Below are 12,710 nucleotides of genomic sequence, written 5' to 3'. Positions count from 1 at the left end.
GGGTGGTGGGGGGGAGGGGGGGCTTTTGCCATTTTTTCCATCTCTCTCCCCTTCTCTCTCTCTCTCCATCTACCTCTCTCTCACTCTCTCTCTCTTTTTTCTCTCCTCTCCTTTCTCAAAAAAGCCATGACGGCGATCCCGAGATCCATCTTTGCCTCCGCGCCATCTTTGTATAATTTCTAATTTATTTTATTTTTTTTTCTTGTGGATGTCAAAGGCGTTGGATGAAGATATTTTTTGCCCCACCGGAGTCTCCTCTCTAACCCCGGCTCTCCCCGATGTGATCCGCGCTGAACGCCGCAGCCGCCAGCCACCATGTCTCGCCGCAAGCAAGGCAAACCCCAGCACTTAAGCAAACGGGATTTTTCGCGTAAGTAGAGATGAAAACAGAAAGAAAAAAAAAAGTGTGTTCTGGATCCTTTCAATTCATTCAGCAAAGGGGGTAAAGGGCAGCAAAACAGCAGCTTGTGGACACCGGACGCACCGCTCGGACCCGCGGTCAACTGGACTTTACAGCGTGGAGAAAAAGTGCGACACCTCAGTGCGTAAAAGCCGCTCGGAGATCCCAAAAGCCCGAAAGACAGAAAAAGTTTTGTGTGTCGGTATACACCCGTTAGTGCTTCTCTATTACACGGTGAGAATGTGCATTCATAGGCTGTTAAATGCACTCGCTGTGGCTCCGGTGCCCCCACGGTCGCTCCGGTCAGTGGAAACGCGCCGGGCTCCCGGTAACAGAGCGCGTCCTCTCCGCGGAGCTTCGTGGAGAAAGCACCCCCCCGGAATATCGCTATCTGATAGTTTTGCAGGCAGGTTTTTCATCTCCTCTCTCTCGTTCTATTTTTGGATTATTTTCAGAAAAAAAAAAAAACTTGGAGGTGGATTTTTGGATCGAGGGGGAAAAAACCTCGTGTCCGACTGTTTACAACTGCCTCCCTCTATCAGCAGCTCGGCAATAGAGACAACACAAATCGATTTATTTCTGCACACCTTTAAAACTCCTAATGCCTCTCATGTGAAGGCTGTTTATTGATGTTTAGTTTAGATCAGAAGCTTCCTTCATAAAAAAAAAGACAGCAGAGCCGCTGCAGCCCAGAGTTAGATACAAGAAACCCAGCAACAGGACATCAGCATATCTAGTCCTGTCGTTTTTGTTGTTTGTATAAAGCCAAATTTGGACAGACCAAACATCCAACATAAGATTCTAAAGCTCCTGTATACAGTTACGGTAAGACATAAATATCAGCTCACTGGTGTGTTGCAGCTGCAGTGTGTGAGGAAAAGCGACAAGATTCTAACAGTGTTTAGTTGAGTCGGCAGAATCCGTCTTTACGCACGGCGTTTATTTGTCGCCAAAGCTTTACTGTTTCTAGTTTATTAGGCGCATAAGTCTGATATGTGATGAGAGCGCAGATACGTGTGTTTGGAAACTGCTGGGCGATTGGCAAAGTGGCGCTTATCACCGCACCATGTGCCGCACTGCACGCCACCTCGCAGCGTTTCAGCTGCTCTCGAAGTGGCCCGCAAACATAAAACAAGAAGATATTTGGGAATCTTTCCGCATCGGTGCTTGATTATGTCTCGGTATGTTGACTGGCTGTCGCCTATGTTTGGTTTGGACAGAGAGAGAGCGAGAGAGCGAGAGTGTGTGTGTGTGTGTGCGCGTGTGACAGCGCAGTCACCATGGCCATGTGCAGTCGCTAGGAGGCAGAGCGCGATCAGAAAATCCAGCGCTGAACTTGAACCTGATCAGTTTCACTGCCACCCCTATCTACACGGGCTACTATTTGGCGATCTCTTTAGAATAAAGGGAGAGTATACAAGACATGGGGAGGGAGGAAGGGAGGAAGGGAGGGAGGGAGGAGGACCCCCACCATCTCCAAATCCTCTTCATCACCTCAAACCCACCTTCCCTCCTTGTATCTCCTTTTTTGTGCATCACATTTTTATATACATGCAGGCTGCAATCAGCATATGCAGCTACACTGTAATATGCCTGCAGACCTCGCCTTTTACCCTCTCAAACCTTACACCACATACACACACACACACACACACACACACATTTTATTTTGCATACAGATTCATATTGGTTACTAATGGAGCACAGACTCCGGCCTGTGGCTCCCAAGTAAATATCCATCCCTGATTATTTCTTGTTTTTAGCACCTGTATTTTCATTTTCTTACAATTCTATATTTTTATTGGATTATTTAGCATATACTACATTTCCAGTGTTTGCTTTGTAACGGTGTGATCAGGCTGAATTTAAGCAGCAAAATGTAACTCGACAGTGTGTTTTTCAGTGTTCCAACTCCACATTTCATCCTCCAAATTAAATGACATTATCAGTAATTCTTATATTTTGCCCAGATGGAGAAATATTTCAAATAGTTTATTTGGGGCAGAGAGCCAGTCTTCCCACGGTCAGATTTCCTAGTTGTAACTGTTTTATAGATTTATCAGACAGGTGGAACTTTTAACCTACAGCTTAGTAAAATGATTTCCAGTTGAGAGTACATTTATACCGTCATTTTGTGATTGTATTGTTATGCATGTTTTGATATATCGATATGGTGTAGAGATTATTTCACCCAGTTGCACTGCCTTAAAAACAAATACAAATAAGTGATTTATGCATGTTTCTGTTTTATTGAAATTGAACTCATGGACACCTGTTTTGTATTTTTAAAAGAAAATCTTATTTAGGTCTCTTACCCTCCCTCCTCATGCTCCATTAAATCCAACAAAATATTTTTTCAAACCCTGGATATCCAGTCTTGAGTTCAACTTAAGAGGTGAGGGGCTTATGCAGCTTTCATTTAATTTTTTTTGGTTGTTTTATCCCCCCTCCCCCGGAGCTGTTGTGTAACTTGCTGTGGCATTGTGTTGACCTGAAGTTAAATCAAAGAGGAGAAGGGTGGGGAGGAGGAGAATGCGGGGGTTGATGGGGTGGAGAGGGGTAGTGGTGGTGAAGATGGTGCAAGCCATGAATTTATCATGTTATCTCCATGTCCCAGTTTGCGCACAGATGTCGTGCAGGATTGCGACGTTTAAATGATATTTCCTTGAGGGGATGTGGTCCACATTCAGACCCCCTATCTCTCTCTCTCTCTCTCTCTCTCTCTCTCTCTCTCTCTCTCTCTCTCTCTCTCCCTCTTTCTCTCTCTCACACACACACTTGTGCATTCCCACACACACTCTCTTACACATGCATGCACAGGAACCCTATCCCTTTTATCAGACAAAATCTGTACCAATCACCCAGACAGTGAAAATTAAAATCTATTTTTTGATTCTCAGTGGTTTTAAGTTCATTAAAATGTGAAATTGGCGGCTGAGTAAAGAAGGTCAACATGCATTAGGCGGCTAGCACAGAGTCAGACTCTTCACCTTGGACTGGAAGATTTTCTTTAAAAGAGGGACAGTGAATTATGTTCTCCCGTTTCGCTTCTCTAATTCAGCGGGCCGCTCTGTTCACACTCCTCTCCCTCCACTGCAGGACGGTCTGAGCTTGACAAAAGGCTTCCCAAAAAAGTAGTCAGGAGTTAATCCGGCCTCGGAGGGGTGAGGAATCAGGTTGAACGGCTCATTTTGGGGTGATTTCCCGCTGTACAAGCGACTGGTATCTAAGAACTATAAGTCAGGCACATGTAATCGAGGCCAAGGGAAGAGTTTTTCTTCTCCCTGACACACACTCTCTGTGCCGCCTGCCTTCCCTTTCCTTTCCCCGGCACATGTGTTGGACATGTTTGTGACAGTTTTCCCTTCTGCTGATTACAGGATCAAAATCTGTACAAACAAGGTTAGGCAAGTCAAACTCATCCACATATTTAGTTTTTGGGTGAATGCTGTGTTTAACCATCATTTTCTAAGCTTCCCCTGTCATTGGCTATGAAATTGTTATCCTTGAGGAATCTGATTTGAGCTTTGCAGCTATTCAGGATATTCTTTCCCACCATTTACTCTTATGATGTTCGACCCAGATCAGCTTGCATTGTAATCATTTTTCCTGCATTACATGCATTTCTATCATTACAAGGCATATTTTTTCACCCCCTTATTGTGTGTACCACATGTCAGGTTTTTGTTTAGCTTTGACTCTTTAACTCTGATATTCTGTGACAGAACGAGAAAGGTTTTTTGTGCACTCTTCTCTTGTCATCTATTCCCACAAAATAGTTGTATCAATAGGTTTAAATTACAAGAGAGAAAAAGAAAAATTTAAACATGTGGTTGTTGCTTTTTTGCTGAGAGTGTCACCTTCTAATTTTCTCTTTTTTGCTCACTCTCCCTCTTTCCTCCCACCCCTCTCTTCTTCTCCCTCTTCCTCTGTGCTTGTTCCCCCCCTCTGCTTCGCCAGCAGCCGAGCCCCTCTCCACGGCCATCGTCTCGTCGGAGGAGCTGTCGGAGCGCTGCTCAGAGCACTCAGAGGAGAGCGGCAGCCTCAACGGGCACCACCCGGGCTCGACCGTGGGCCGGCTGGCCCGGCTGGGTCATGACTCTCACCCCTCTCTGGAGCAGGACCTGCTGACCTGCGGCCAGTGCCAGGCCACCTTCCCTCTGGCGGACATCCTGCTCTTCATTGAGCACAAGAGAAAGCGATGCCACGGACCGCCCTGCCTGGCCATGGGCCGGGGGCTGGACAAGCCCCCCTCACCCTCCCCCGGCCTGGCCCTCACCCCATCGCCCGCATTGAGCTCTCTGCGCAGCCGGAGGCCCGTGGAAGTGGGCGTCCAGGCCACGCTGGCAGACGACGACGATGACCGGTTCTCATCGCCCCAGAGGATTTGCCCCAAACAGGAGCCCCTCCCAGGTAACCAGACCTGCTTCCACACCAGCAAACATACATCGCCTTTGTCTGGATTTGACCACAGTTGCAGTGGTACTCAAAATAAGAGAGAAGCAGCAGCTTCACTGAGGCAGTGGCTGCCAGATTGTCTTTGTAGAAGATGTGATTACTCCTGTGTATCGGCTTTTGTGTGAATAAGGTGGTAAAATCTGAAGGAATATTAAAAATAGACAATAATTAAATGAACTCCTTCAGCTTGGAAGCAGCTTTGAGTGTCCAGATTCTACTCTTCTAATCAGCACATTGTCCTTTTGGGTGTGTGTGTTGAACTGGATGGGTGTACATTTTTGTGTGTCTGTTTCTGCGACGTCAGGTCTTGTTTTTATATCATCGACACAATGTGCGTGTGCTGTGGTGCGACAAGCCAGCGTAGTCTAGAGTCTAGCCTACATGTTGCAGAAGATCTCGATCCAAACCTTGTGGGGGGGCTGTCGCAGTCTCAGCACTACTAAGTTTTTTAGTAGGGCTGTGTCAGGTGCGAATGAGTCGGATCTATGAGGCGGTTCCTTTAAGTAAACGATGGGAGCCAGCTCCCGTCTGAGAGCCTATCGCCCCTCACAGCACATTTAAATCACGGAAAAAGAAATGCATGAACACCGTATTATATATATAAATATATTCATATTATATCATACAAATTAAATTGAAGTATACTGTATGTGTCTATATAGAGTTGTGTAATGATTTATTAACCATATTATTTCATTAGTAGGGTGTTATTTTTGTTATAGGCTATAACAAGGGTAGTTATTCTTGACATATCCCACTTTTTAACCACCAATATGACAATATTTCAATGTATTGCAGATGAAGAATCTTGCATATTTATTTCTTGCAACAAATAAGAACGTAACTTAGGCAGTGACCAGCAGAGGTGGTACTAAACGAAGAGCCGTTTGGGAGACGAAAGAGCCGGCTCTCGGAAAGGAATGGAGCCATAAGATCCGGTTCCCTTCGAAGAGCCGTAATTTCCATCACTAGTTTTTAGGGGACACACACATGCCAATCCATGTGAAGGCAAGAAATGTGATTGGCTGAGACTTGTTTGGGGTGATGTATGTGTGTGTGTGTGTGTGTGTGTAGGGTGGGGGTGGGGGTTGTCAGACAAACAACAACAGAGGGACGTCACAGGTGGGGAGGAAACCCAAGAGAATAAGCCTCTGTTCTGTTTTACAGCTGACACAAAACACACACTGGTTTGATTTAGGATGGCTTTCTCTCTCCGCCTGTGTGTGTGTGTGTGTGTGTGTGTGTGTGTGTATGAATAGTCTTCTGTCTTTACTGACTAGTGTAAAGGGCAGTGTGTATGTTTGTGTGAGTATGAGAGAGTGTGTAAGACAATGTAACGAATCTAATCATCAACCCAAGTCTGACCAATTGTCCTTCCACTGATCCATTGAAGTCAGTGCAGAAAGTGTGTGTCAGTGTATGTGTGTATGTTCGTGTGTTTTTCCAGTTTGGCCACGGTGACCAAATCCCACGGGCCAATGGCAAAGAGACATGGGCGACCTTGACTTTGTGGTACCACTGGTCAGTGTATTAATGCACTTGTGAGTCCACAGTGTAAGTGTGTGTTTGTGTGTGCAGATGGAGGATCAGTAGCTGAACTGGATGTTGGGAAAACTGTGTGTTTGTGTGTGACTTTCAGTCTGGGTAGTAACTGCAGCCTCTTTCTGGGACTGGGTGCACAGAATGTGTGTTCTTGCATAACGTGTGTGTGTGTGTGTGTGTGTGTGTGTGTGTGTGTGTGTGTGTGTGTGTGTGTGCGTGTGCCTCTCTCATGTGGCCCTAGCAGATGTGTCCTGCTCTCAGTGTGGTTTACCCCCTTCCACTGCCACATCTTTCCCAACTAAATGCAGCCCAGATCCCCATCGTTTTTATTCTTTTCCCTCTCTGAGTTTACCTCCATACCAAACTTCATAGGTAAAACACACAATTTTATTTATGTTTATTTATCTCTCCTTTTCCCTTCCCATCCGTCTCCTTTTTCCTGTACAAGAATCAAATCAGAGGCGAGTGGAGAAAAGGAAAAGCCAGTTTTGCTCTTAGAGGGAAAGTCGTTTATTTAAAGCATCTTAACACCACTAATTATTTGTTGCAGCGCCATTTTTTTTTTCCTCGTGCATTTTAATTAGCAGTAGTTTTTAGTGGTGGCTGCCTGTACTAAATTAGCCGTTACAGAGGGAGAGAGAGGGGGAGAGAAAAAGGGGGTGAAGATGAAATAGAGCAGCTGAAACACGCTAGCAAAATACATACTTTATCACTTTGCTCGTTGAACGCAGCTCAGGAATCCTAAATGTGGCACTTTGTTTTCCATTTTGGAGTTGGTGTGTGTTTGAGGAAATAAGCACAATAAGATGTTGAAGGCGCAGCTCGTTGTTTCTCATAATTAATCTCAGTTCTCACAGTTTTTACAGTTACAGGAAGTGGAGATGAGGAAAATAGTTGTTAAAGATGCGTTTGACCTTTGACCTTTGGTCTTTTCTGGCTAGAGACAAGTCTAACTACTGTATGTCAGCTGGAAGGAGTTTGTGCAACATTTTTTTTTGGCCAAATCTGCTTGTGTCGCTGCAGTGACTATACATTTCAACACCCACTCCCACTCCCACACACACACACACACACACACACTCACAGACACTCACCAGCTAAACTGGGTTATTAGAGCGATTTACATCATAATACAGGCGTCTGGTTGCTTCAATAGCGTTGTGTGTGGGAACGTCTTGGTAGGAACAGCTGTACACTCAGACAGGAGAAGAAAACAGGACAGCAGCATTATATATCTTGTCTGATGTTGACGTCAAGCTGAACAGCAGACAGACCGAGCATTATTAAATGTTTGCTGTTTGGAATTTTAAACCGAGAAGAAAAACTCCTCTTTTAAAATCTCCATCTGCACAAGGAATTCATCATTTTATTGACATCTATCCTCTTTAATCGATGCTTTTTTTGGACCTTCTCTCAGCCACTGGACACACACTAGCACAAATACCACCTCACATGCTGAATTTACGCAACACATCCATTCTGATAGCTGATAATTACAGCCAGTATTTTCCTCTCCAACCCCAGCTTTCATCCTAATTGACCCCAAACTGTCACGGTGAAGTAAATATGTGAAAGGCAGAAAAAAAAAAATCTGCTGGAATTTCAGCCGCGATTATAGCCATCCAAAAGCATTTCTAATGACAAAAAAAGGAGTCGAGGGAGGAATGCGTGTGTGTTTCTTATTTGTAAATGCTGGCTTGGTGCTCCACTGTGTCTCGTAGGTTTTCCTTACAGTATATATGGCCTCTACTCAGCCAGTAAAATGACCAGAATAACAAGAAATGAATTATTTATTCAGAAAAGGCATCATTTCATATCTCTTTTTATTACCTCAAAGACTTAACATATGCCAGTTTAATACCAGTGATCAACCTCAATATTTGAAATTCAACACTATTTCTACTGAGTTTAGGTTTTAGCGTCCATATTACTGAATCTGTAGGGATTTTAATCAGTAAAAATATGATCCAAACACCATCATTTTCAATTTATCTTCTTGTCTTTGGGGGGGATTTACTGCTCTAATGAGAATAATTTATTTTGACTTCTTTGAGAAATCCAGGGAATATTTTTAATTTCATGCTGCAGGAAATCCCTTTCCTTTATCTCTGCATATGTAGCTTGTTTTTCTGCAAATATCTGCTCATATAATGTGATGGCTGTATGGCTGCTTGTTGTGAACTGTGTATCTGTGTCTATGGTCAGAGTGATACAGATGATGATGGCTGCTGCGAGGCTCAGAGGAACACAAAGCGTCGGACTTGTGCCGGAACGCTGCTATTTACATATCAAACAGCTCCGACCGAGGAGAGCCGAGACATTACCTGTGTGTGTGTGTGTGTGTGTGTGTGTGTGTGCGCAAGCGAGAGAGCACTGTACAGGCAAAATGCCGATCAGTGATGCAAAAAGGCAGCATACCCGACCACCCACACCACACACAGACTCACACACACGGTATGTGCTCTCTCTCTTGCCCATTTATTCTATTAATCCCTGACTGAGATGAAAATTCTGATTATAATCCCTGAGGCGCCCCTCATTCAGAAACAGCATCGCTAATGTCTCAAAAGAGATGGGTTTGCATGTGTGTGTGTGTGTGTGTGTGTGTGTGTGTGTGTGTACATTGACGTGTGTGAATGGCCATCTCTGCCTCTCTTTTTTTTTTTCTTCTTTTACCCGAAAGTGGTTATGATTGAAAAAAAAATTCTTGGCTTGAAAATTGAAATTTAGAATGAATTCTTTGTGGATTATTTCTACAGTAAATACAATTTCTGCTGTCCAGTTTGACAATTGATTTCTCATAATTAGCATCAAGAATTTAATCCTTTCCTCTATGGAAAATCAGTCATAATATGTGTGTTAATGAGCTGAAATTGATATGCGGCCAGTACAAAGAATTATTATTGACCACTGATTTTATTGAGCAATATTGACTGATAAGCCTAGCAATATTAGCTCATTAACAGAGATATTGTCAATACTTGTACATCCCAAAAATTCTTGAGACTAATTAATCAGTCGCTGATATTTTTCGCCCCAAATTATCCGGTTTTCAATCCCTCATTATGGTCAGCCCTCTGAAGAGTCATCCTGGCTTGAAGCCTCGTAACATGAGTATTATTATTATTGATTAGCAATTAGCTTATCATCACCAGCTAATGCTACCCACCTCAATACACATTAGTGAATTTTTAACACCCATTCATTATCTGGCTCGGTGTCAGGTCTCTCTCTATCTCATGTCTATTCTCTTTTTTCATTTTCTCTTTTGGCTCATGCGTCTGTCTCTCTCCCTGCAACATTAGCAGTCAATGCAAATCTGGGACAGCCAATTGATACTGAATCAATTACAGTATGTTTGGTGTGTGTGTGTGTGTGTGTGTGTCTCATGCTGTAGCACATCCCGGCGAGCCTACAAAGAGATTTCACACACTGGCTGCCATTACTAATCTATTGTTGCTCTCTCTTCTCTTCTCAACATAAGATTTTATTTAGTGGACTCAAGTGCAGCGTTTGAACTCCAGCATTTCTCTCCCAGTGCAGTGAGAATCTGACTGTGTCGGCATTTTGAATGAGCTTACTGAAAGCAAATGTGTTCGTGTGTGCAGGAAACATCAGTAGCAGGATAACACATACAACAGGCCACTGGAATGACTGGAAAAGCTAATAATCTGCCACTAAGGCCAACAGGCTGTATTGTGTTTTATATTCAGCACTCACAAAAAAATCCCTCCATAAACTGCCTATTGACTAAACTGTTGATCATTGTCTTGCTGTAAATGTGTGGGTGTGTGTTTGCAGAGTGTGTCTGCAATCCAGACGAAATGGAATTCACTGCTGACAAATTGTGGACGTAGTGATAAAACAAGGAACGGAAAGAAGTGCTTTGTGTTGCTCAAAATAGAATATGCAGCACTTCACGTGAATTTAAAGTTGCTTTTCTCCTGCCTGTGCTGGGAAAGTCTAGACCAGTGAGCCTGTTGATTTATCCTTTATCCTGTTTGGTAATGCTCACAGCACACACTCTGACACACACCCATATTTTGTTACATAAGATAGTATTAGGGCAGCAGCATTGAATTGCTGAACTAAATCTTGTCTGTTTTAGTCCCGGCTCTGTATTTAAAGTGGTACTCCAGCAATTTAATATTGCACTTCTATATTGTTGGGGGGACTCATAAGAGACAGATAAAAAAAAAAAAGAATGGCCAAAATCGAAGCAGCAGAAGCTGAGAAATCCTGACATTTAGTCCCAGGTGTGGGTCAAGCTCCAAAAATGCTAGATCCATATTTCCCAGATTTCCCATAATGCAACTAATATATATTTTTTAAAACCTTTCCTGCCCTGTAAACACCTACATCTTTCACACTCTATAGCTCCACTTTGTAACGCCGGCTTTCTGTTATAAATTTGTGGTCTCCTGGCCCGTTGTGACATCATCAGGGTTTATTTTCTCAGACATGACAAAGGCACAGAAGACATTATACAACTGTTTTCTCAGGCTGCTACTAACCGAGACGAAGTAAAGTAGTAGTAGAATCTGTGGAGTTCCCCTTTAAATGACTCTGGGTTAACCCAGAACTTGCCAAAGTGCCTTTGAGCAAGACAATGGACTCCTACTAAGTCCAGGCCGCTGTTCTGAATGTGACCATTGGCCTCTCTGTGGAGTGGGGAAGAGTAGAGACAAGAGAGTTTCCCTGTGGTGATCAATAGACTCTCACATTATTATAGTAGTGGTTGGGAGTTGGATACTGTACAGGCAAGAGCATATTTACAGCAAGTTGTTTTGATCTGCAATTTTTCACGGTGCGAATTAGATTAATCATTGTAGCAATAACATGCAAACTGCTTTTATTTAACGGTGTAAGATTTTACAACAGTAGCCGGTGCCTTTTCCTCAGATAAATCGTCTGGTTGCGCAGGAAGTGATGCATTTTACACGTGTGGTGGCTTTAGAATAAACAGGAGAGGAGCAGGGCATGAACAGCAGTAACTACCACCGCGGCTGAACAGACAACAACATCAACATCAAACGATGAAAAAAAAAATCCAAGAGAAAGACGTCACGCTGCCCACGGACTTTGATTGACAGCTGATCCCTGGGAAGTGCGGCGCAGACGTACCGCAGCGAAGATGACCAAGAATGGAGACAGCTCTGTAGAAAACAAAAGATCTCCCAGATTATCGTGGTCGGTAAACCATTCTAAAACAATGACAATGGCAGAGAACAATAAGACATTAAAAAGACCAGCGTTATTTCCCAGTTTGCAGTATTTGCAACAGTGACAGTGTGTCAGTGATGTGTGTGACGTCAAGTGGACTACTGTACGCACTCTTTGATGGAGGATTGTTTATTGATCTGGCTCGTTGTGTTTATGCGAGCGATTTGACATCCACACTACATCTACTCTTTCGTGGTGAGAGGGAAAGCTGCTGTTTTTGGCTCTCTCGCTGTTCGCTGTGTGTGTGTGTGTGTGTGTGTGTGTGTGTGTGTGTGTGTGTGTGTGTTTCTTCCTGTGCACTCATAGACACACACTCTGCTCGGTCTGCTCAGGGGGTGCACATGTAACTCAGCTCTCTTATTATGTTGAAGGCAGTTGAAGGCCTGTTTATAAAACTGTTTATACACTACAAAGCTTATTTATATAGGCCACTGGATTACAGACTGGCTCTACACACACTCCACATGCACACACACACATCACACACACACATATATTCAGATCTCACTGGCTAGATATGTGTTCATTCGTCAGTGCTTCTCTTTGTATGTACCTATTATTACTTATACAGAATGCCTACGTGTGTGTGTGTGTGTGTGTGTGTGTGTGTGTTTTAGTGTGGCATGAGTAGACATGAAAGAGTGTGTGTGAGCTGGCAGTGTGGATGCAGGACATCCCCTGGTGTAGTGTGCCAGGTCTGAGCTCTGTGTGTGTGTGGCCAGTATGTGTGTGTGTGTGTGTGTGTGTGCACGTGTGTGACAGGGTCTGGCTCCTTGCTCTGGTTTCATGTTCCCCATTTGGCTGAACTACTACTACAACTGCAGAAGAGCAGCGCACACACGCACACACACACACACACACACACACACACACACACTGCCACCCTCTAACTGTGTGTGTTGGTAAGTAGAGCACATATAGTTTATGCACAGCTCCATATGAGTGGGTCTAATCTTTTATTTTGGCATTGTGTCAGTCTGTTTCTTTCTCTCCCTCCCACCACCTTTTCCACGTTACATCCTTCAAATCAAAAGCATGTTTAGTGCCAAATAAAGTGATCCTCAAAGCAGGATAACATATGTAATTC

At 43.8% G+C, this 12,710-nt stretch overlaps 1 protein-coding gene across 2 annotated transcripts in view; it reads left to right on the top strand.

Moving 5' to 3' along the window:
• The first annotated feature begins 82 nt into the window (after positions 1–82).
• bcl11aa (BAF chromatin remodeling complex subunit BCL11A a) overlaps positions 83–12,710 on the top strand; it is a 57,155-nt gene continuing 44,527 nt past the window's right edge. The window contains exons 1-2 of one of the 2 annotated variants that reach the window (XM_044215176.1): positions 83–370; positions 4,364–4,813. In XM_044215176.1, the coding sequence (XP_044071111.1) occupies positions 316–370; positions 4,364–4,813 (505 nt within the window). In that variant the 5' untranslated portion in view covers positions 83–315. Of the gene's footprint in view, positions 371–4,360; positions 4,814–12,710 lie in introns of both variants that reach the window. The other variant, XM_044215175.1, reaches the window with a different exon arrangement.

The sequence above is a fragment of the Siniperca chuatsi genome, linkage group LG11 (assembly GCF_020085105.1).
Source record: "Siniperca chuatsi isolate FFG_IHB_CAS linkage group LG11, ASM2008510v1, whole genome shotgun sequence".
In the NCBI taxonomy this organism is placed as follows: domain Eukaryota; kingdom Metazoa; phylum Chordata; class Actinopteri; order Centrarchiformes; family Sinipercidae; genus Siniperca; species Siniperca chuatsi.
Note: the sequence above shows the minus strand (reverse complement) of the source record. Positions and strands in the feature narration are given on the sequence as shown.